The sequence below is a fragment of the Eurytemora carolleeae genome, unplaced genomic scaffold (genome assembly GCF_000591075.1).
Source record: "Eurytemora carolleeae unplaced genomic scaffold, Eaff_2.0 scaffold249, whole genome shotgun sequence".
Lineage (NCBI taxonomy): Eukaryota > Metazoa > Arthropoda > Copepoda > Calanoida > Temoridae > Eurytemora > Eurytemora carolleeae.
The window spans coordinates 228,712-254,693 of NW_019396162.1; the positions used below are offsets into that span (position 1 = coordinate 228,712).

Genomic DNA, 25,982 nt, shown 5'->3' on the forward strand with positions numbered 1-25,982 from the left:
TATTATTGTTTTTATTATTATTATTATTCTTATTATTATTATTATTATTATTAGCATTATTATTATCAATATTATTTTTTTTTATAAATTCCCCCCTTCTGTTTCCAGCCATCTTGGATTTGGATAAGGATGAACAGGATCGTATCCAGGGTGTACATGATCAGAGTTTTCCTGTACATGTGACTGTACATTCCTGTACTGTGATTCATGAACACTTCTGAAAACAAAACAAAAAATGTTATAGCATTTCTATGAAAACGATCTTTCACATTATATTTACCTATAGTTTTGCTGTGCATAGTGCTGTGTGTAGGATGCAGGACTACCCATTCTTCTTAAAATATTTGAAATTATCAGGAATCTGTAAAATTCTGAATAAATGTACAACTGTAAAACTGTACAATTGTACAACTGTATAACTGTACAACTGTATAACTTTACAACTGCACAACTATACAAACTTAACGCATGTACCTGTAAGGATACACATGTTCATGTAAATTTCCTCTGTACACTGAATTCAGCTCACCAAACTCACTAATAACATAAAATATGGAAAGATAAAAATGGGATGAGCTGAACATTTTTGAAATAATTCCCTTAATCCCCAGTTGCTAAATCTTGATATCCACTGTGGGCGCTTTTTATTTTATTTTAATATCCCTGCTAGGTTCCTGCAGATTAATTAAATTGATCTGCAGATTTATAAAAAGAGATGCAGTAAACGCCTGACAATGTAGTTCAGGCTAGATGCATCTGTATAAACTAAAAAAGGGGGGGGGGCGGGTTCTTCAGGATATGCTTTCCGTTGCTCTATAATCTTCACTAAAGCCAGTAGTTCTCCGTTCATCGATGGATAATGTTTCTCACATCAGTTACACTTCCTACCCCAGCAACCAATAAAACGCTCTACTCCGTCCTGTTTTTGTGACAGTATACCACCAATATTCAAAGCAGACCAGTCCGTGGTGATTATAAAAGGCTTTCTGGAGTTAAAGTCTGTAAATGCCTGGATCTTTCCTGCTGTGAATTAACTCTGCTTTCAACTCCTTAAAATCCTTCTCCATGTCTTCTGACCACTCGAATTTTACCCCCTTCTTCATCCCATCCATGCAGTTTGTCAAAGCTGAGTACCTCGGAATATAATATCCTGCGAGTCCAAGAAATGAATACATCTCCTTGCATCTTTGGTACTCCCTCTATACTCACCTTAAGTCCTAGATACTCTACTTCTGACTGAAAAATCTTAGTCTTTTTTGGCTGTATCTTGATCCCTACTTGAGTATGAGCTTGTACTACCTTCCTCTGGTGTTCCAGGGTTCCCCACGGATCCGTTGAATACACTAGTATGTCCTCCAGGTAACTCAACAAGTACTCTGCAGGCAGATGAGCCATAGCCAGGTCCAGCATCCTCGAGTAGTTACTGCCGAAAGACATGTGTTTGTAGCGGAAGGTCTTGAACAGGTTGATGAATGCTGTACAATCTCTGGTGGGCGCCACAAGCATCGATTGACGTGAATATTGTGGCATCTTTTAACTTCGGGAGAATTTTTTAAACGTTTTAATGGATAACCATCCTTGACTATTAAAGAAATTTAAAGCTTTAGATCTTTCACCCATCTTGTCCTTCTATCTTTAATGGTCTCACTTTGGATCTCTTGGGAATTGTTCCTGGTTCTAGATCTATCTTTAACTCTAACAGAACTGTTTTCCCATAACAGACAGAGTTATATATATCTACGTTCATTGAATGGGTTAATCGCAATACATGATTTACATATTCAGCTCAGTTCATTTAAGAATTAAACAATACTTACGGGTATGGACAAAACACATTTAAAGTTTGAATACTGGCGCCTAAAACAACGTTGTACAATTCACGTTGCATCATATTGTGAAGAAAAATGTCTAAAAGGTAAAGAATTCAACTTAAGAATATAAACTTATATTTATCTATGTTTTTAAATTCAACTTAAGAATATAATTAAAATTAACTATTTATCTTCAAATTTTTTTAAAATGCACGTAAAATGTATTTCCTATGAATGACATCTGCCCAGGGTTGGAAGGATTTGAAGGATTTGAAGGATTTGAAGGGGCAAAGGAAGGGTTTATAGGGGCAACGGAAGGATTTGAAGGGGCAAGGGAAGGTCTAATTGTTGTGTTTCTAGGGGGTCCACAAGGAGCAGAAGGAGGGTCTGGAGATGCCCGTGGTAACTTTCCTCTAAATGAATAAAAGAAAATTATGAGACAGGTTAGTGTTTCCAGCGCAAGTGGATTTTACTTGCGCGCAATTGCGAGCCCTTGAGCGCAAGTGAATTTAGTTGCGCGCAATTGCTTAATAATTGCGCGCAATAAACGCAACGGAATTGTGCGCGCAAAAGCGCGCAATTCCGTCCAACTTTCTTGCGTTTGTGTTCCAACTTTTTGATAATATTCAATTTAAACCTTATGGCACGCAATAATTACAATTAATTATTGCACTAATATTTAGTCTCAAATGCTAAGAAAATTGAATTTAAGCTTAATCTTTTATTTAATAATATTCATTTGCAGCATGATAACAAGAAAACTCTGGCATAGAAAGACGACATTTTATACTCAAGCAGACTAATGTATAATGAATAAGTGATTTAATAATTTACTAATGAACGTTTTTTTGCTAATTTGTACAAATACAAATACACTATGATGTTGTCCTTCTGTTCCATAGTTTTCTGGTTCTCACTGTAGTAAAATATCTAATTTTGATTAAACGAACCAAAAAGTTTCCATTTTAATGTTTATCCAATGTGAACAAATGAAAAATGTATCATTTAAAATTGTTAATTAGTAGCTTAACTAAAAGAAACTTAAAAATTATAAGACTGTTGAAACAATTGTGAAACTTGGGCCTCGATTATTTTGAAATCTACAGAGATATTTCCATTCTTGTATCTGCTGCATAAATTTGTAAGTCGAACAGTTAAAATTATTGATTTTAGATAGAAAAGCAATTCCGTTGCACGCAATTTCGCGAATTCCGCGAATATTTAATTGCTCCCTTTTTGCAATTATAGCGCAATTGCGCGCAATGAAATGGCGCAAGCGGAAGGAACCATTGCTCGCAAATCCGCGCAACGGAATTCCGATTGGAAACCCTAGTCAAAACCAATTTTAATACTGATCATTATTATATATATTTATATCTATATAATATATATTTATTACACTTAAAAACTCCTTCAATATTTCTATACCTACATCTTTGCAGTCTTTTACCCTTTTCATAAGATAAACTTTAGCGGACATAATATTATGGCATTTGAAATTAGGTATTACAATTCTAATTCATAACAAAGACGATATCGAATTCGTCACTAAATTCCCATGTTTTTGGGACACTCTGTATTTCACATTATACAAAAGTTAATTTAATTTTAGTTATGTGTCTGAGTTTTTTTAAAAGAAATATAAGTTTTATAATGATTTGCAACAAAAAGGTAATCTTTGTTCACTTTAAACAGTAAAATGAAAGCTAATGAGATCTCAAAGTCGTAGCAATAGATCTTCCTAACACGTTTCTTATAATTGTGCCTTGCATTTTGGGACTTTCCTAATTTAAAAAAAAACCTTTGAATGTAAATTTTGTTCTGGTCCATGTGTTTAGTATCTTCCCTGTCACCAGCATTGGGTTGATCATCATTCTTGTCATCCTTGTTAATATTTTGTTTCTCCAACCCAACTCGCCCTCTCCCAACTATACCAGCGGAATCAGAAGTTCCAGGCTTGGTTTCAATGTCGTCTTCGTTTATCTAAACATTTTGGTTTTTAGTCATAATACTGTCCAATAATGGGCTCTCTGAAATCCATGAAAACAGTTGTATGACAGAAAATGGTAGTCATGCGGAGAAATAAGTCCAAATACAATATGCATATTGTTTGTTTAATATTAACAAAGAGGTTTTTGAATATTCGACATATAGCTTTGCACACACATGGATCAGGCATCAGAGGGCAAACAATTACTTGAACTTTTTTTAACGGATTTTGAATTAAAGATAAAAATATGACTGAAAATAGAAAGTATTCGACGATACAGAAAGGATGCACTTCGTTGTATAATAAGATTTACGTTTGTTAGTTGGAATATAATTGGTATAATTTACAGATATATCTCTCAATTAAAAATTTGAAGATTTGCTCAGCCTAATATATATAGCCTAATATATATAGCCTAATATATATAGCCTAAATGGGGGTTGGGGTGTAAAGTGACATGGAAAACAGAGGAATGGGGAGGGATGAGCGGTAGAGAAAAGGTAAAGGAAAGAGAGGTAAATGGAAGACATGGTTGGGGAGGAATGAAGGAAAGATTGACGACGGAAGAGCGAAAAAGAAAGGGGAAGGAAAGGAAAGGAAGAGTGGAAGGTGGATGGGATTGGGGAGGAAGAAAGGGTCGAGGAGTCGGGGTAGAGAAAAAATTTATAAAGGAGGAATTTCGAATATTGAAGAGAGAAAAATATCCTCGTATTAACTGGAAATATATTAAAGGACGAAGAAAGCTTGTAAGAGAGAGAGAGAGAGCGAGAGAGAGAGAGAAGAAAGTAAATAAGTCACGTACACCACTTTGACACAACTTTCTGTAATTCGATTCATTACAGAATTACCTTATCTAAGGCAAATCTAGAGGGTAAACCTTTACATTTAAGAAGAAATGCTTGTTTTCAAAGGTTATATACGTTAAGGCTACATATTTCATCAGAATTTACTCAATTTAGTTTGAAGGTTTAACCTTGCGTGCCGAGATCCTCTGGTTCAATGTATACACATAGTACAAACTTGAAGCCGTAGCTATACACCAGCTTGTATACTGCCTGTCTAGTATTCTCTAGTATTTAGGTAGTTAGATAGGCAACACCCGGCCCAGTAGGAGTAAATATTATTCAGAATATTAGTGAATAAAATATCAAGATTCTAACCCAATTCAAGAAATAACTGCTACCACATAGTGATCTCAAACTCAGCTGTACTTCTAATTTTACACTTAAAAATAAAAAAAACTATTTAATTTTGTTGCAAATGACAACTTTCAAAACATTTAGTGTCCATATAGCTATAGAATTTATTTTCGAAAACATTTATGATTTCGATCTCATACGAATTTTACTTTAGCTTAATGTGAAGGTTCAATTTTTTATTTTTAAATTGGTTTAAGCGAATCTAAATAATTTAGTTTGAAATTGAGCTGAACACGTTTTACGTTATGAAATTTAAATATTATATGTTTCTTGTGCGTCAAATTTGTTTGTCACTCATAGGGGTGATAAATATCTGTATAATATGGTGATCATTAACACTCACTGAAAGGGACAGATCGGCTATGTAAGGTAGTGAAACTGAGTTTGCAGTGTTGTGGAAAGCTTCTTTAGGATTCATTTGAGACATATCAAACTGAGCGGAAGTTCGACGTTCAGAATCGGGTTTTTTAACTATTAAATATCGACGACGAAAAATAAAGTAAAAATCATACGGTTATCTAATTAGATTGTTAGGAACATATTTCTCAAAAGAAATTTGTCAATAAATCAATGCTAGAATCAATTATTTCGTTTTCATCATTATATTGAATTTCTTATTTTCTTTGAATTCATTCGCAGATTTCTTCATATTATTTAAATGTCGTCTTTTCAATAATAATTCCAGAAAATCTGAAGAAAATCTTTTTGAATAATGAGAAACCATAATAATGAGAATATTATAGAAACTAATAATTTAACAAGATTACTTTTGTTCGATGATAAGATTAATTTTTATTTTCTCGAACTTGTTCCTAAATAACTAATTAGTTTACTGTAGAATTTTTTTACATTTTATGTCGTCATTACTTAATAATTTAAAAAAACTAATTCTGAAAACGTATCCACCCCCAAAGTAGGAGTTTTGAGCGTCGAATTTGCGCTCAAACTCAGGATTTTCAGATCTTTGAAAAGTTTTCCACAACACTGCATACTCAGTTCAACTACCTTATATAGCCGGTCTGCCCCTTAAATCCCTCAACTTTATCATGTTCTTTGCTAAATTTAAATCAAATCTAATTCCAGTCTTAGCCTTAGAGGATTTTTAAAGAATTTCAATGTAAAACACACTTTTATGAATGTTCCATGGATAATATATCAGGGTTACCTACATCAAGGATAAAACTTCAAAGACGACTTGACGTAAATTTTAAGATGTCAATACCCTTGAAACCTCATATCTGAACAATACTCAACTATCATATATGGAATATATTGTCATGTTTCTATACAAAGCATTTAAAGGTACCGTTGTGAATCAAGTACTGGCATCTTGCATGGAGGGTCACTTGAAATCATGGTTAAGGCCACGTTTTTTCGAAAGATTATTATTGACAATTTTCCTTTATGATCGATAATCATCCTATTTCTGCGTTTAGAACGAAAAGATCCAAAATAACTACAAATTGAAACATTTGTGATCAATCCCAAGAAATAAAAACATTTTCTGTACAAAGGTGTGTTTTTTGCTATATTTGTTAGATTAAAAATCCTTTCTGCACTCATCGGGGTTTTTAAAATATGCAATAATGGGTCGTTTAAAGAACAAGAACATTCATGCAATTGTTTAGAGTATTTCTTCAATGCTGGAATTCAAACAGGAAAGTGTCCTAGATTAGATTAGACAGAAAATGGCAAAAAGAGAGACTCTCATTTCCGATGGATTGCATAATCTTCAAAAAAGAATATGGTGTAAGTGAATTTAGCACTGCAGAAATAAAATCATTTGCTCATGACACAAAACAAGATGGTAAAACGACTTTGTGACCCTGTCGCTCCTTTAGTTTTGATTTTACGCATACGAACGAGAAAATATCGTATATTCGGTAATATACATATAAGAATATAAAAACATTTTTCTTCAAAAGCTTTCTAATAAAATAAGTTACGTTATGATTTAAAACCAGGGGGGCGGAAACTTCATGCGTTTGTGTCTGTACCGAAAGAGTGTTCGTGTGTGATAAGGAACCGAAAGTTGTACTGTCAGTGAATACAGTGCAGAAGAATCTCGGTATTTGTACAGTCTAGGAGAGTACATTTGTTAATTGTTAATTATGCTTACTTAATAACAAGTTTAATACACATGTTATAAATTATTTAAATATTTAAGCCAAATTTTCATGCAAAGAATATAATTTGATTAAAGTTTACATTAAACTACTTGTTAAATTCAAGCTTAGTTATAATTGACGACTTTTTTCTGCACTTTCCTTGACTGTAGTCATTTTGTGTGTCTGCACCAAAAGAATGTGCTTGTGTAATAAGGAACCTGTCTGCAAAGCTGCAAGCAGTGCACCTGGCTTTCTCATGCCAGACCAGCGTCATTTCCCTTCCCTTTATTCTTATTCCCCGTTTAAAACATTTAAGATTTCGATCTTCTTAGGTTTAAAGTACTCCAGTTTAACATCTGAAGGAAACATTTTTGTCATTTTGTGTTGAGCAAAATTTGTGACAGTGATACCCGAATATGTGCTCAACTTTCTTGAAAGAAATATAAGATAGGAATCAACCTCTGTTCTGGGTCAAAACTTAGTATTTAAAGCTTTGCCAGCAATATATAATATATAATTAGAAAGTGTACTATCAAGCATAATATGTACTTTGCCAGCAATATATAATATATAATTAGAAAGTGTACTATCAAGCATAAAATGTACTTTGACCTGTAAATGAAGTGTACTGTGACGTATACAATGAATATGAATACTAAGAAAATTGTAAGATTTAAAAAAAACATTAAAAATACATTATTCGATCTTTTTATGTTTGAAATAATTTATAGGATATTTTTATCATGAAGTTGACCAACATTTGTACAGAAATATTCCTTAAATTTAATCCTATTTTATTAAAGAAACCGGATTTTAATCTACGTTCTTTCTTTTTAATCTTTACTTGCTCTTTAAGGATTTTGAAATATTTTGTTGTCTAAAAATATTAGAACATTGCCTTCATTCTCCGACCCTCACCACTCAAATCTAGATGGATATAAATCTCAATTACAGCACCTCAAACCAAAATAAGTTTAACGTAAGATAAAAATTAAAATCTTAATGTTTTCAATCATTATTCCTTTTATTAAGAGCTATTGAGAAGAATAAAAATGTTATAAATTTCTAATATACAACCGAATTAATCTGCTTTTCTTTACTTATAAAGGAACCTGGATGAGCTACAAGGTCACAAAGTCGTGCTTGTAATGCCGCGTAAAATTGGCCTATGAGTATGCGGGGAAAATCAAATTTTGAATATCTATTCTTTTAATGAAATAAACTGTGATTTAATGAAATAAACTGGGAGTGGGACTAATGTACAGTATGAGGATAGGACAGGACAGGATAGGACACGACAGGTACCATGGACAGGACAGGACAGGTACAATGGACAGGACAGGACAGGTACCATGGACAGGACAGAACAGGATAGGATAGGACAGGACAGGTACCATGGACAGGACAGAACAGGATAGGATAGGACAGGACGGGCACCATGGACAGGACAGAACAGGATAGGACAGGACAGGTACAATGGACAGGACAGGACAAGTACCATTGACAGGACAGAACAGGATAGGACAGGACAGGACAGGTGCCATGGACAGGACAGAACAGGATAGGACAGGATAGGACAGGTACCATGGACAGAACAGGATAGGACAGGTCAGTTACCATGGTCCCCATTCCCCATCCACTGACCTTCTTATATTGGAATGTTACAAAGTTATTTCCCAAAGGATTTAACGAAAATGAAGTAAAACTGGATCATTCTATTTCCAGATTTTGCCAACGTTATTCCACCCAAAAATGAATATCTGCCACAGAGGCCTGAGTTGTGGTGTCAAGCTCCAAAAGGTTACTAAACTGTTAAGAGGGTCTACTGGTTTAAACCCTGGTATTCAGCTAGCTAGATGTGTTTCTACTGGTGGACCTACTGATCAGAAGGTTCACCGTCTCAAGGATGCTGAACCATTCAAGGTAAGGTTTAAGTAAACAAGTCTTTAATACAACATCAGCTGAAAGAAACAGCCAGCAATGGTTTTATAAACGACCTTTTCTTTTTGTTTTGCAATAAACTAGGTACATTCCTCAATATCTCTTTCTACATTCAACAAGTAAAAAAGTATCTTTAAAGGGAACATATTAGCAATTTCTAGAGATCCTCCATGCACAGATTTACAACGGTACCCTTGAAACCTTAATCTCATCAAACATGTGAAAGATACTCGAAAAGTATCTGTGAGTTTTTCTCCATTGCTTCTTATAAACAAGAAATGCGATTGCTTCTTATGAGCAAGGAACGAGCATGTAATTTACGCAGAGAAACCGCAAATGAAAATAAACAGTTTTATGGAATTAACAAACACATTGATATCTTTTCAAGGGTACCGTTGTAAATCAGGCAACACAATATTTGCATTGTAAGTCACTTGTAATTACGTTTACAGTCCCTTTAAAGGGAGTGTCCGGTAGTTGAACTGAGTATGCAGTAATTTGGAATACTTCTTTCGGATTCATTTGAGACATATCAAACTTTTGAAAGATCTGTAAATCCTGAGTTTGAGCGCAAATTCGATGTTCAAAACTCCTACTTTGGGGGTGGATACATTTTCAGAATTAGTTTTTTTAAAAATAAAATTAAGAAATTAATCTTATCCTCGAAAATAAGTAATCTTGTTCAATTATTAGTTTCTATTTTCTAATTATTCTGGTTTCTCATTATTCACAAAGCTTTTCTGCAGATTTTCTAGAATTATTATTGAAAAGACGACATTTGAAGAATTTGTAGAAATCTGCAAATAAATTCAAAGAAAATAATAAATTCAATATAATAATGAAAACGAAATAATTGATTCTAGCATTGACAAATTTCTTTTGAGAATTATGTTCCTAACCATCTAATTAGATTACTGTATGATTTTAACTTTGTTTTTGTTGTCGTTATTTAATAATTCAAAAAGAAACTATTTCTGAAAACGTATCCACCCCCAACGTTGAACTTGCGCTGAAACTCAGGATTTACAGATCTTTAAAAGGTTTAATATGTCTCAAATGAATCTTAAAGAAGTTTTCCACAACACTGCATTCTCAGTTCAACGACCTTACATAGCCGGTCACTACCTTTAAATTATTTAGAACTACGCGAAATCAACTGAATCCCTGGATCACTTTACTTCTAAAACAACTCAACCAAAAATTGAAAATTACACTTTCCCTCATCCCATCTGGTCCAACGAGGAACTCAACGAAGTAGAGGTAAACTCACAAACTTTACCCAAAACAATGTAATTATCAATAATAGTCATTTTTAACTTTTTATTCAGATTAGTCACAGGAAACCTCAAGGAATAGCGGATCATCTAGCATACTTTTCAGTGATGACCCTAAGGTTCAATTTATTACTACATTTATTTGTGCAATTAATTTAGGCTTATAAATATGGGTCATAAATTGAATTTGTTACCATTTTCCCTTCTTAAAACGTACCAGCCACCAGATTAAAAACTAGACATATTTTGAATAGAAAAAAACCTTAAAGATATCTGTGATTTTCTCAAAATTATCCTGCATCCCCTTAAACATATCTGTCACATACTCAAAATTATCTGGCACATATTCGACATTATCTGGCACATCCTTCTAAATATCTGGAACAACCACTAAATGATCTGAATTCCAACATCAATTTTGATATCCATTAATTTTCTATTATATCTTAATTAGTTTTCTAATATTTGTATCCAACCAGGACAAGTTTTGATCTGTTTTCTAATATTTGTATCCAACCAGGACCAGTTTTGATCTGTTTTCTAATATTTGTATCCAACCAGGACCAGTTTTGATCTGTTTTCTGGTTATACAATCCAGAACAAACTTAATACTTTGGATGAAAGATCTGTTCTGATAAGGTAAATATAGTTTAGTTTAGTATAATAATACAACCTTGACAATATTTCACTTACTGACGGGGAACATTTAGACTTTAATGACAATTCAATAAAAAAAGAGTTTTTTAATCTGGATATTTAAGCCCAGTTCAATGTTCATCGCGTTTTACAAATTCTTTCTCTAATGGAACTACGTTTCGCAATCTGATGGTGTTAACCTTTAATATTTGAATCTCAGATGACTTGATCTAACATTATTCATAAATTAGACTATCTAACATATTGTAAGATTGGGTTGTAAAGATATAGGAATTAGAAAATCAGAGTTTGTGAAAAAACTTGATTCATTTCTAACTTTCTTAAAAACTGATTGATTTCAGAGCTATCTTCCTCGAAACAGTTGCTGGTGTGCCAGGTTTCTCAGCTGGGATGATCAGACATCTTCAATCCTTAAGAAAGATGAGAAGAGATCATGGTTGGATTCATACTCTTATAGAGGAGGCAGAGAACGAGAGAATGCATCTACTTACATTCCTTGAACTCAAAAAGTAGGCTCTTACATCAAAATAACTTTTAATATTTTTCATACAATTTTAAAACTTTTTTTTAATTTTAGACCTGGGCCAATATTTCGTGGCGTTGTTGTTTTTACACAGCTCTCCTTTACAGCTGGGTTCTCCCTAGCCTACCTTATATCTCCACACTTCTGCCACAGGTATATTTATAGCTAGGTTCTCTCTAGGCGACCTTATTCATCCATACTTCTGACACAGTTACATTTATATCTAGGTATTCCCTAGCCTACCTTATATCCCCATACTTCTGCCACAGGTATATTTATAGCTAGGTTCCTCTGGACCACCTTACATCTCCACACTTCTGCCACTGTTATATTTATAGCTAGGTTCTCCCTGGCCTAACCTACCTAATATCGCTACAGTTCTGCCACAGGTATATTTACAACTAGGTTCTCTCTAGACGACCTTATATCTCCATACGTCTGCCACAGGTATATTTATAGCTAGGTTTCTCTAGGCGACCTTATTCATCCATACTTCTGCCTCAGGTATATTTACAGTTAGATTCTCCCTAGCCTACTGAACGTCCCCATACTTCTGCCTCAGGTATATTTATATCTAGGTTCTCCCTAGCCTACCATATATCCCCATACTTCTGCCACAGGTATATTTATATCTAGGTTCTATCCCCACACTTCTGCCACAGGTATATTTATATCTAGGTTCTCCCTAACATACCTTATATCCCCATACTTCTGCCACAGGTATATTTATAGCTAGGTTCTCCCTAACATACCTTATATCCCCACACTTCTGCCACAGGTATATTTATATCTAGGTTCTCCCTAACATACCTTATATCCCCATACTTCTGCCACAGCTATATTTATAGCTAGGTTCTCCCTAGCCTACCATATATCCCCATACTTCTGCCTCAGGTATATTTATATCTAGGTTCCCCCTAGCCTACCTTATATCCCCATACTTCTGCCACAGGTATATTTATATCTAGGTTCCTCCTAACATACCTTATATCCCCATACTTCTGCCACAGCTATATTTAAAGCTAGGTTCTCCCTAGCCTACCTTATATCCCCACACTTCTGCCACAGCTATATTTATATCTAGGTTCTCCCTAACATACCTTATATCCCCACACTTCTACCTCAGGTATATTTATATCTAGGTTCCCCCTAACATACCTTATATCCCCACACTTCTGCCACAGGTATATTTATAACTAGGTTCCCCCTAACATACCTTATATCCCCACACTTCTGCCACAGGTATATTTATATCTAGGTTCCCCCGAACATACCTTATATCCCCACACTTCTACCTCAGGTATATTTATATCTAGGTTCTCCCTAACATACCTTATATCCCCATACTTCTGCCACAGGTATATTTATAGCTAGGTTCCCCCTAACATAATACTTCTGCCACAGGTATATTTATATCTAGGTTCCCCCTAACATACCTTATTTCCCCATACTTCTGCCTCAGGTATATTTATAGCTAGGTTCCCCCTAACATACCTTATATCCCCATACTTCTGCCACAGGTATATTTATAGCTAGATTCTCCCTAGCCTACCTTATATCCCCATACTTCTGCCTCAGGTATATTTATATCTAGGTTCTCCCTAACATACCTTATATCCCCACACTTCTGCCACAGGTATATTTATATCTAGGTTCTCCCTAACATACCTTATATCCCCATACTTCTGCCACAGGTATATTTATATCTAGGTTCTCCCTAACATACCTTATATCCCCACACTTCTGCCACAGGTATATTTATATCTAGGTTCTCCCTAACATACCTTATATCCCCACACTTCTGCCACAGGTATATTATAGCTAGGTTCTCCTTAGGCTACCTTATTTCTCAACACTTCTGCCAGATGTATATTTATATAGGGTGTCCCAATAAACATGGGAATTGAGAGACGACTTGAATATCGTCTTTGATTTCCAATAATTGTTAGATTGCATAAAATGTATCAAAAAAAGATTGAACGTCTAATAAGCTTTCCAAAATGTGGTCTACCTGCTTTGTGTCTTTAAAATTGACAGAGATATCAGACGTTTGAATAGTTTCGTTAATTTTTTATTAACTATCTTCTCCTTCAAAATTTCCTAATATCTCCGTCAATTTTGTAGGAGAAGAATTGGTAGACCACTTTTAGAAAATCCCAAGAATATTAGTTTTCGGTGTTAAATGTTTCAACCGTCATACTATTAAATCATATTTACAAAATAATCCCGCTTGAAACAAAGACAAAATAATAGTTGCAATTTTATTCCAGTGTTGATTGCATGGGAAACCTTGTATTATGTTCTCTCTAGCCTATTTTATATGAAACATTAAGTATTAAACCTAAATATTTTACCAAGTCTACCGGGTTGTTATAATGCGGACAACAGTTTATTATTCTGCTACATTATAAATGATTTCTTCTTAATTATCAATCATGTACAGGGTTACCCACAAAGGTAAAGATTTTTATGACGACCTAACATTCATTAAATATGATGATCTGAAGGAGAAAATTGGTCTTCTGACTTGAGTCATGGGTTTTCACATGATATACTTAATGATTTAGCTTGGGGGAAAAGAACTATGAACCCAGAATTTAGAGAAACAGACTAAATAAGTTCTCTACAGTCGTCTCTGAAGTACAATCCTTTGAGGGTAACCTTGTACAAAAAGTCTATTTATTTCAGGTTTGTTGGATACCTAGAGGAGCAAGCAGTTGTAACCTATACCCAGATATTGAATAAGATTGATGAGGGAAAACTACCAATGTGGAAAAATCTCCCAGCACCAGTTATTGCAGTCAAGTAAGGATAAGTCTCAATAAAGATAAAGTGAAAAATTTACTTTTAAACAATATTTTCTTTTGTGCAGATATTGGAAGCTGGATGAAAAGGCTGTCATGAGAGATGTTATTCTTGCGATAAGGTATTTTTTTATAAGCTATATACTCCGTAATTAATTTTGAATTCATGGGTAAGATTTTTTAAAAATATTTCCGTTCGTTTTTACTATTTTTTACTAGAAACCATATGGATCATGATACACGTTGAAGAACACAAATCGGATGTTACATAAAGTACAGAATTCAAAGAGTTCACTTTTATGATAAAAGTGCTTAAAGCTTGTGTGCAAATTCCAAAAATTCGGACTTTACTTAACTATGTCTTACTCTGCAAAAATATTTAAAAATAATTTATAATTTAAACCTTATTAAAGCATACTCCAGTGGGTTCCCTCGAAAAAATTCTTCCATTTTGGTTCCTCCGTTTGGCCAGAGTTATTACTATGATGTATATAAATTTAAGCCAAAAACATTATTATATATATACACAGATATGATTGTAGTCATATTTAGAAAATAAATATTGGTAAAATGGCGGTTATTTTTCTGCACTAATTGGTGTTTTCTTTCTGTGGCTTATTTTTAATACCAAATTGATATTTTTTCCCCGCAAGGTTGGTAACCCGGGTTTCGTTGATAAATGTTAGATATAAATTTTATTGTTTCTAGAGCTGACGAGGCACATCATAGACAAGTAAACCATACTCTTGGAGATCTAGACCACAACCAAGACAACCCTTACGGACCAGGACAGTAATATGGATATTTGAAGCAGCGTATGAATCCTCCAAATTCATGGAAACCAAATAGATAAAATACAGGTCTGAATATACTTAGGAAATCTGACTTAGTTCATGAAATTACTTGTTTTCATGTTTAATGTTTAAATAATATTACAGTATTCTCAGATGTAACTTGTGTTTAAACTCTTTGTTAATGTATCTACTTTGTAATGTATTCTTTTTATTAAGTAAGTCACTAGTAACATTTTAATGAAATTATTTCAGTAAATTATGCTAAAATGAATTTTTTAGAAAATTTCGAAAATGTAAATAATGGAATCAGAATCCGAAAATCAAAATTAAATATTCTACCTCTTCCGAAACTCATACTTGACAAAGCAGCATTAGGAGATGAAAAGAAATGAAATAGAATTAGATATGCTATAAGATTGTTGTTATTAGTAAGCTTTGTTACACTAGAATTTGCTTGTTATAATTTTAGAATGATAATATATGTCAATATATAGTGCAATAATTTCATTTTTATTATTTCCATTCTTAATCAAAATGAATTAAGACTGGAAAGTCACCTTATGTTCTGATTGACTTCACTTTCCTTGAAGGGTTTTTAATAATTTGGATAAAAGTATTTATTCACAATTTTTCCATCTTAAATTGTTTTGTGAAATAAATTATTTAAATATGTTAAAACTGTTTTGTTGTTGTTAAAGTTATAGGTTTAAAACAAGCCATTTAAAGGTGGTTATAGGATAAGAGGGAGGGGGGAAGGATATATTATTCCCCCCCCCCCCGTATTGCAAAAAGTATTGTTATTGTCTTGCAAAGAAATTAATGTATTTTACAACCAAAGAAAAGTTTAGTTTACTGAAGTGGAAATAGGGTTGGTAACGTTTTGATTTTTGAAAAAAACGATCGTTTCGTTAAGAAAACGTCGAGGAAAATCGAAAAACGAAACGATCGTTTTAAAAACGATCGTTTTTTTTTAAAAGTTCGTTTTTTAAAAACTGTCGTTTTTTAAACGATCGTTATAAAAAACGATCGTTTAAAAAAACGATCGTTTTTCAAAACTATCGTTTTTATAAAGTTCGTCGTTTTGTTAACGATCGTTAACGACTACCCTTCGTTAACGATCGTTAACGACTACCCTTCGTTAAAGATCGTTAACGACTACCCTTCGTTAACGACTACCCTTTGTTAACGATCGTTAACGACTACCCTTCGTTAACGACTACCCTTCTTGATAATAACCGTAAATTTGGAGACTACAGTCCTTCTTTCAAATGATCGTTTTCAAAAACGATTGTTCTTCGTTTTCTAACAGTTCAAAACGAGTGGGTTGTTTTAAAAACGATCGTTTTTTTGAGAAAACGAAACGATCGTTTTTAAAAATGATCGTTTAACGAAGCAAAAAACGATCGTTAAACGATCGTTTTCAAAAACGATTACCAACCCTAAGTGGAAATTGCAATTTATGTTTTGATTCAGTTGCACATCCAAATACTTCTAAGAATCTCAAATTAATTAAATTGATTCCGCCATTTTTATTTTTTTTCCATTATTTCATATAAATAATCTCATTACCGTAGATTTGCCGAGGTTTTTGTACTCGACTTCAGTAAGCATTTCATCATATTTTAGATGGTATTGTATAAGAATGGACAATACAAATAAACTGGGAAATACTATTTTAAAACTAAATTTTTGAAATCCGTGAACTCTTGTTTTAATATTTTCATATTTTTGGTAAGTTTAATTACTTTAGAATTTAATATAAAAGTGTTACTTTATCTTCTGTTGATAAAATACTCTTACCTGATATGAATTATCTCCTGAATCAGATTTTTCATGCAAATCTCGATTTTCTAAACACAAACTTATTTAGAAATAATTTTGTTTGTACCTGGACATTAAATACAATAGAAAATATGGTCCTACTTAATGTAAACTGTACTTTTTACAATACAATTTCTAAACGTTCAACGTTACGTTTACGTTTCAACGTTATATGCGTATGATGAATATTATCGTAACGAACGCTAAAATTCGAGAAATCGAAACGTTAACACCTTTAGTATACAGCCAGACATTTGTTTAGCAAATTATGATCAGTATAAAGGATGTAACAATAAACATATTTTCAGAATATGCAGTTTCATACCTGATTTCAAATTTCATAATTCCGTGTGCTAGAATTTATTTTTTGGAACACAGTAAAAGTTTGTATAATCTGTCTGAAAGATAAAGACTGACAACTGTATTTGTATGGAGGAATTTTCTTATTTTAATAAGTACACCACCGTATTCAATTAAAACATAAACTTACAAATTCTAAATTCTAGCAACCGAAAATCCTTTTTATGGGGATCACTGTAGCTAACTTATGTTTTTTCTCCCTTGTTCCTTCATGTTTAAGTTTATGTGACACTTCTATCAGATGTGTCACACGTGCCAATATGGTTTATTATAACACGTGTCAATATCAGCTCAAATTACAGAACTTCTCTGAGTATATTGGGATTTAGAATTTCTCCAGTAGTTTAATAAATTTAATTTTTGGAAGGAATAAGTTCTTCCTTAATCCAATCTTTTTTGGATATTGTACAGAAAAATCAAAAACCTGTTTTTCAAAATTAGAGAGTCCCTTCCGTTTCCGTATAGTAATCTTAAGTGGCGGGTAAAATTTCAAATTTCCCGGCTTCTTTAAACGCGACTCTGATTGGTTGAATTTTATTCACTTTTCAGGATACAAGTACAAGATTAGACTACTCTCCAGATTAAGAAAAAGAGAGGATCAAGCATTGATCTCAATATCGACCGTTCTAAAGTTTTCAGCTCTGATCTAACAGAGCTCATAGTTTAAGATATCTAAGTTCTACAGTATTTGGGTGGCAAAGAAAAAGGGATTAGAAAATCAGAGTTTGTGGCAATAACTCAGTTCCTTTCTATCGTTCTATAGAAAATGATATGTTTCATTTTTAGAGTTTTAATCGGTGGATAGGACTCTTTATGAATATATATTCTGTGGAGTCTGGATATTACTTTGTCATTAAAATATAATCTTTGGATATTACTCTGTTATAAAGATATAACCAGTGTATTATTTATTATTTAACCATTCAATATGAAGTTATACTCTGAGGACATTACTCTAGGATAAAGATACCCTCTGTGGAGTGTGGATATTACTCTGTTATGAAGACTTACTCTGTGAATATTAATCTGTTATAAATATATACTTTGTGGATATTAATCTGTTATGAAGATATACTCTGTGGATATTACTCTGTTATGAAGATATACTCTGTGGATTTTACTCTGTTAAGAAGATACACTCTGTGGATATCATTCTGTTAAGAAGATATACTCTGTGGATATGACTCTGTTATGAAGATATACTCTGTGAATATTACTCTGTTATGAAGATATACTCTGTAATAAAGATATACTCTGTGGATATTAATCTGTTATAAAGATATACTCTGTGGATATGAATCTGTTGTGAAGATATTCTCTGTTGATATGAATCTGTTATGAAGATATACTCTGTGGATATTACTCTGTTATGAAGATATACTCTGTGGACATTTCTCTGTTATGAAGATATACTTTGTGGATATTACTCTGTTATGAAGATATACTCTGTGGATATTACTTTGTTATGATGTTATGCTCTGTGGATATTACTCTGTTATGAAGATATACTCTATGGATATTACTCTGTTATGAAGATATACTCTATGGATATTACTCTGTTATGAAGATATACTCTAAATAATTTTACCAAATAGAATTTGAGAAGATATGCAAGTATATTATGGAGTCCACGAGTATGGAATATTTATATAATTATATATTTATATATTCTCTGCTCTGTGTATATATGATTACATTAGTATACTAAAACTGTTGCTAAATACGTGCCTAAACATTTCAAGAGGTAAATCCGTTGTTACTAATGAAAGACGACCATAATTGCAAAGTTTGCTATGGACTATTTTCAACCATTAAATGGTTTTCCGATATTACTACACAATGCAAAAGAGAACTTCTATTTTAAAATTAAAAAAATACTAAAACTGCTACTAAATATGGTGTTTTGGATAAAATTCAAACAGTTTCAAGTTCTTAACATAATCTGTCGTTATTTTTTAACGATCGTTTATTTAAAAACAATCGTATAAAAAACGGTCGCGTATCGTTTTTCTGAAAATGATCGTTTTCAAAAACGATTGTTCTTCGTTTTCTNAAACCAGTCAAGCTGAATACGATAACATGAAACTTATAGTTGGTAAATGGTGGTTTAGAGCGGGAGCCAACACGATGGGAGAATATGGGAAAGGAAAGGGGAAAAGAAACAGGGGAAAATGGAACGCAGGGAACATGATGTGGGGAACAGAGAGAAAAGGGAAATAAGCAACATGGGACGGAGAACAGAGATAATGAGAAAATAAGGAACATGGGGTGGGGAACAGAGAGAAAAAGAATAAAAACATAAGGAATATGGGGCGGGAAAAAGAAAGAATGGGGAAAGAAGGAACACTGGGCGGGAAACAGAACAAAAGAGAAAATAAGAAACATGAGGGGGGGGGCGGAGTGAAAGAAAACGTAGATAATATAAGGAACATTAGGCAATGAGCAGAGAGAAATAGGAAATCAGGAACATTGGGCGGGGAACATGAGAGCAAGGAGAAATAAGCAACAGGGACGGGGAACAGAGATAATGGGAAAATAAGGAACATGAGGCAGGGAACAGAGTAAATGAAACAGAAGGAACATGGGGCGTGGAATTAGAGGGAAAAAGTAACGTGGGCGACGAATTGAAAGAAAGTGAACATACGGAACATGGGCGGGGAACAGCTAGAGAAAAGGGGTGTAAAGGAACTTGGGGCGGGGAACAGCTAGTGAGAAAGGGAAAATATGGAACTGGAACAGATAGAGAGAATGGGAAAATAAGGAACTTGGGGCGGAGAACAGCTAGAGAGAATGGGAAAATAAGGAACTTGGGGCGGAGAACAGCTAGAGAGAAAGGGAAAATAAGGAACTTTGGGCGGGGAACAGCTAGAGAGAAAGGGAAAATAAGGAACTTGGGGCGGGGAACAGCTAGAGAGAAAAAAAAACTAAGGAACTTGGGGCGGGGAACAGCTAGAAAGAAAGGAAAATCAAGGAACAAAGAGAAAGGGGAAGGAACTAAGGAAAGAGAACATAGTGCAGTCAGAAGATTATAGAGGGAAGGGTGTACGGAAAAGATGGTCGAAAATCACTGCAGTATAGACAAATATTTTTTTCTCTCTCTACACTTCCATAAATTTTCCTTTAACTTTTCCTTCTCCTTCACCTCGTTTTGCTTTCCTTTAGTTTTAAACTGTTCTTGTTTCATATATTTGTATTTATCTCTGAAAAGGGCCTCTCATAATCTCATTCAAAACAACCAGCAATGGTTAGAGAGGTCCTGGCTCAATTAAAATGTAAAAATTGTGCACTACCTGCTGTAATTAACTTCTGTTTATCAAAATGTTTACTCAAATATGTGTACCTATATATATATGTCTAGACAGAAGGAGCAACATGACTAGGAAGCATAATTGGAGAAAGATTTCAATATTACGTGCAATTTACAAGCAAAAAGAGAAATAAGCAAATGAAACTTATAGAACCGATAAGCGGGGTTGCCAATGAGTATGTTTTAGAAGGGAGATACAACTGACGCGGCCCGCCCTACCATATGCTTTGCAGACTGTACTTCAATCATTTGAATAAGAAATATTTGTCTGATGTACAATAACCTTTTCTAAATATTTCTTATTTGAATTTAAGAGGAATCAATCTCTAGGTTCCACAATATAGTTTAGATTGAATTCATCCCGGTGATTATGCAAAATTTATACTAATCTTTAAAAAAGTAGATAAACCTTGTTTTTCTTGATAATACAAACCATCTTCTTCCTCCTCTGCACAAACTCCTTCCAACAAATAGAAATAGAAAAAAATGTAATGCTAATAAATATAGCTAATAATACTAAAAGTTCAAATTCTAACTTTTTAAAATAAATTGCTAACCAATGGAGAAAAAACTCCGTAACGAACAAAGAACAATTTATTAAAATCTTTTGTTTAAAAAACTTCATATTATAATTTTAATAACTCACCCTGTGCACTGCTGGTTGGTAAAAGACCGTTTTTTAACTTCTCTGTCCTGTGCAAAAACAAAAAATGTTTTAAAAAACTGAACTTTTTGAATAAAACATCCTAAATTATTTTCATTTGGCCAAAATGATAAAGATATCATTAACTGCTGGGATTAAGTGAGGAGAAGGGTTCAAGGTGATGTTAGGTACTTTCCCCAAGGATTTTTCGCAAGTGGCAACTTCCTAAATGTGTATTTTCCCGAGTAGCAACTTCCCAAGTCTATCCTAGACGCAGCGCTCGGCCCCCCATTGTAGCCTGCGGTGCCTCAGAAGGCATAACCTAACCTTTGGGAAGTTGCTGCTTGGGAACTTGCACATTTGGAAAGTTCTCAATTGGGAAATCACCCTTGGGAAATTGCCCCTTGGGAAAAATCCTTTGGGAAAGTACCTAACACCTTCAAGGTGGGTTATCAGGTTAAGTCGGTTATGTGAGTCCTAAACTTGGATCCGTTCGATTCAGCTTGTTGGAAGATAAGTACAATCAGATAAGCGATTAGATTACATTACCTGAATCCATGCCAAGCATTTCCTGCACTCATTCTTTGTTTTCCTGCCTTTTCCCGGGCGTTGATATTCCTAAAAATGAATATATTGTATATATCCTTGACATTATATTTAAAACTTTGCATGATACACGTGTTCATCGGATTAAAGTGAATAATCAAAAGTATATTTATCAATTCCTTGTATGTTTATACTTGATCTCAATATTTACCTAGAACCTCTATTAATGGAGAATACACTAGGGATATTTACCTAGGAACTCTATTAATGGAGAATACACAAGGAATATTTACCTAAGAACTCTATTAATGGAGAATAAACTATAGGAATATTGATAAAGAACTCTATTAATGGGGAATACACTAGGAATATGTACCTAAGAACTCTATTAATGGAGAATACACTAGGAATATTTATCTAAGAACTCTATTAATGGAGAATACACCAGGAATATTTACCTAAGAACTCTATTGATGGAGGAAACACTAGGAATAGTTTCAGTAGAGCAAACTCCATCCCTAAAATAAAAAATTGTTGCTAATGGTGTGACTTTTGAATCTTTAACATATACTTTCGGTGCTTAATTATTTATTAGTTGAATACCAGTTTATCTCCGAAATTAATCTTGAATCCTTCAATTAAAAAATGTTAAGTATTAAATTCAAAAGTTGAAGCTAAGCCTTAGCCCAAAAACAAAAAGTTACGCCCTCTGTATATTTAATCCGTTTTTGTGACGTATTTGACAATGAAGATCAACCTTATTTCGAACTTAATCTTTTTTATGACAAACTGATTTTGATAAATCTAATTTGTTTTAAATGGAAATAGATTCCTGCGTGACAGGTTAACGTCAATTAAACTCAGGATATGCAACTTTAAGTTTATTAAATGAGAATATGATTTTATTCGACATTTTTTAATTGCAGTTACCTGAGCAATCTTTCACGGATTTCCCAGGCAAATATTGATGGACATTCTGCTTTATACCTGAATATAAACATAAACATAAACAATATAAACATGGGAATTCAGTGACGAATTCGATATCGTCTTCTTAAATAATTCTTTGATTTAGTATAGTGATACCTACTGAGAAAGCTGTAATCCAAAAGATTTTTTGTCTGCTATGTTCACAATTTGTTTGTTTATGTTTTGACTACATAAGGGTGTACTTAGTAAAACAATAAAATTGCACTATACAAACAGAATAAACAAGGCCGTCTTCACTGTTCATCTTGCCGAGACATTATAGACACATTTTTTACACATCTTTTACCCTTTTCATAAAATAAACTCTAGCAGACATAATACTATTATGGCTTTAGAAATTAGGTATTACAATGTTAATTCATAACAAAGACGATATAAAATTCGTCACTGAATTTCCATGTTTATTGGGACACCCTGTAGATAAGAGATACTATACAACAAATCCAAATAAATACTATATACATATATGTTGGCAAACACAACCAGAGCAAAGTTTTATTATCTAAGATTATTATCATATTATTTTGAATAGTTCATTGAGCAAGAAATACAGCAATGGAACTGCACTTAATAAGTTGATTTTCAACCTGCTAGTAAAACTATTTTCTTTGATATTAAATACACATAGAAATTTCTTAACAGTTGTCCTCTTTCAAAGCTTAAGGGTCCGGCTGTACCTCAAAATCTCTTTGTCAAACCTACCCCTCAACCTGTCTGACTAATCCACCTCACTACCAATATGACTAACCTACTTCTCTACCTGTATTACTAACCTACCTCTCTACCTGTCTGACTAATCTACCTCACTACCAATATGACTAACCTACTTCTCTACCTGTCTGACTAACCTACCTCTCTACCTGTCTGACTATCTACCTCACTACCAATATGACTAACCTACTTCTCTACCTGTATGACTAACCTACCTCTCTAACTTTATGATAAAAATACCCCTCTACCTGTATGACTAACCTCCCTCTTTACCTGTATGACTAAAATACCTCTCTACCTTTATGACGAACCTACCTCTCTAACTTTATGATTAACATACCCCTCTACCTGTATGACTAACCTCCCTTTTTACCTGTATGACTAACCTACCTATCTACCTATATAAATTACCTACCTCTCTATCTATATGACTAACGCTCCTTTCTAGTCTCTACCTATATGACTAACCTACCTCTCTACCTATATGACTAGCCTACGCCTTTACCTTTATAGCTAACCTACCTCTCTACATGTCTAACCACAAGGTTAGTTGCTACTCTTGGCTTGGATCCACCAATAGCTTTAGGTCGGATAGAACCTGTCTCGTAATATCTAAATAAATGTTGCTAAATTAAATTTTCAAAGCATTTTATAGTTTGGATTTAAAACATATACATATATCTTTAAAATCCAAATGGAGTAAGATTTTTGTTAGATTCTGTTTTTTATACTTTTAACTCTTCAAATATCGTAAATACTCAAAATTAAAATTATTTATAAAAATTATAAAAAACTGAAAAAAAAATACGAACCTTCCAAGTATTTTTGATACACATCCATTTGAGACCTGAATTAAAATAACTATTTAGAACCATAGAAGCTTAAAATTTAGCATTTTTATTTTGCTTCATTCACAACCTATGTTGTTAATTGATAACAAATAAAGATCAGATTGTGGGAGACGATAGTCTATACAAGAGTTCCACAACAGTACTCCGAGAGCTCAGCACGAGACGGAGCATTGAACTTACTCTGATCTCGTACAACTAGTAAACAATGATCTCGATATCCCTCACAACCTCTATAAGATGATTTTTTAAAAACATAATTCTCGACTCTTTTCATACTTTTCATTTAAGAGTAGAAAAAATAATTTTACGTCCCATATCATATTAGTTTATCTCATTCTACAAAATAAAGACATTTTACTCCAAAAACCAAGCATTTTTTTGCAAGAAAATTTTTATGTTAGCCTTATTAAATTCTTTTAAAATGATTCAAACTACTTAAATGTTCTGATTAGTCCCGAAAATCGTAATTTTGACGATCTAATATGATGTGGGACACCCTGTATGTAAAAAAATGAATGAAAAGATGAATATTTAAAAGTAAAATGTATATAAACGATCAATAGATCCAGCCATAGATTATGACATGGAAAGATGAGTGATGAAACCAAGAAACTGACCTGTAATATTCTTGAAATATGACATGGAAAGATGAGTGATCAAACCAATAAACTGACCTGTAATATTCTTGAAATATCGCAAGGACGTGCTCCAGAGTGCGCTAATTCAACTGAGAACAAAAATATAAAAATAAACCACACATGTTCATATCATTCTTAATTTTGTACTTTCCAAAAGAAGTATAATTTTTTTGTTATCTTTTGAAACCAAGTTTTGATAGTTTTTCTACTCACGTAAAATTCACACGTTTGGTCTTGGGCTAGCTCACCATTTTTTAAATGGATAGAACGAGAGTTAAACTCGTTCAGTTAGATTTATGGATCTATTTTGTTGACTTATCAAAAAATGGATCGGAAAAAACTGAAAAAAAATTGAAATTATGTTGAACAAAGAGGGTGACCAAAAAAAGGTTAAGCGTTTTTTTACCCTTTTATGCAATTTAAAGTTTCAACGCAGAGTCCAAGGGAAATTACTTCATTGATTTGTTTTTGTCAAATTTTGTCTTTTTCTAAGGCCTTGTTTCTGTTAACAGAATAACAAAATATGATTAAAATACCCAAATCTGAGAAGTTTCAATGCATAAAAAGATCCAAATACCCTAATTATTCTTGCACACAGATCATATGGTTATACCAGTAATAGTTGGATCTAGAGATTTTGTTACTAATTGTTTGGTTTAGTATAATTCGGTTTGGTTTGATTTTGTTTGGTTTGATTTTGTTTAGCTTGGTTTAGTTTTTTTTTGGTGTGGTTTGATTTGGTTTAATAAGATTTGGTTTGGAGTTTTTTTGGTTTTGGTTTGATTTGATTTGGTTTTGTTTTGGTTTGGTTTGGTTAGGATTGGTTCAGTTTGGTTTGTTCTGATTTGTTTTGGTTTGATTTGGTTTAGATTGATTTGGTTTTGTTCATTTTGGTTTGCTTTAGTTTGGTGTGGTTTGATTTGGTTTGGTTTGATTTGTTTTGGTTTGATTTGGTTTGATATCATTTGTTTGGGTTTGGTGGTTTAGTTTGGTTTGGTTCAGTTTGGTTTGTTT

The 25,982-nt window shown here is 33.2% G+C and overlaps 2 protein-coding genes across 2 annotated transcripts in view; one reads left to right on the forward strand and one right to left on the reverse strand.

The window, feature by feature from the left end:
- LOC111696861 (paired box protein Pax-6) overlaps positions 1-25,076 on the reverse strand; it is a gene marked incomplete at its 5' end in the record, with an annotated part of 26,008 nt that extends 932 nt beyond the window's left edge. The window contains 15 exons of the mRNA XM_023466608.1: positions 96-217; positions 281-334; positions 475-537; positions 1,818-1,857; positions 2,040-2,224; positions 3,613-3,794; positions 16,902-16,951; positions 20,999-21,049; positions 21,236-21,282; positions 21,782-21,850; positions 22,237-22,296; positions 22,709-22,765; positions 24,002-24,091; positions 24,292-24,326; positions 25,005-25,076. Of these exons, the coding sequence (XP_023322376.1) occupies positions 96-217; positions 281-334; positions 475-537; positions 1,818-1,857; positions 2,040-2,224; positions 3,613-3,794; positions 16,902-16,951; positions 20,999-21,049; positions 21,236-21,282; positions 21,782-21,850; positions 22,237-22,296; positions 22,709-22,765; positions 24,002-24,091; positions 24,292-24,326; positions 25,005-25,076 (1,177 nt within the window). The remainder of the gene's footprint in view (positions 1-95; positions 218-280; positions 335-474; positions 538-1,817; positions 1,858-2,039; positions 2,225-3,612; positions 3,795-16,901; positions 16,952-20,998; positions 21,050-21,235; positions 21,283-21,781; positions 21,851-22,236; positions 22,297-22,708; positions 22,766-24,001; positions 24,092-24,291; positions 24,327-25,004) is intronic.
- LOC111696865 (alternative oxidase, mitochondrial) lies at positions 8,809-15,603 on the forward strand. Its single transcript, XM_023466615.1, has 9 exons — positions 8,809-9,031; positions 10,190-10,309; positions 10,378-10,442; positions 10,885-10,962; positions 11,322-11,489; positions 11,558-11,656; positions 14,192-14,308; positions 14,376-14,429; positions 15,016-15,603. Exons 1-9 carry the CDS (start codon positions 8,861-8,863, stop codon positions 15,101-15,103), a joined length of 960 nt encoding a protein of 319 aa, XP_023322383.1. The 5' UTR covers positions 8,809-8,860; the 3' UTR covers positions 15,104-15,603.
- Positions 25,077-25,982: the final 906 nt, after the last annotated feature.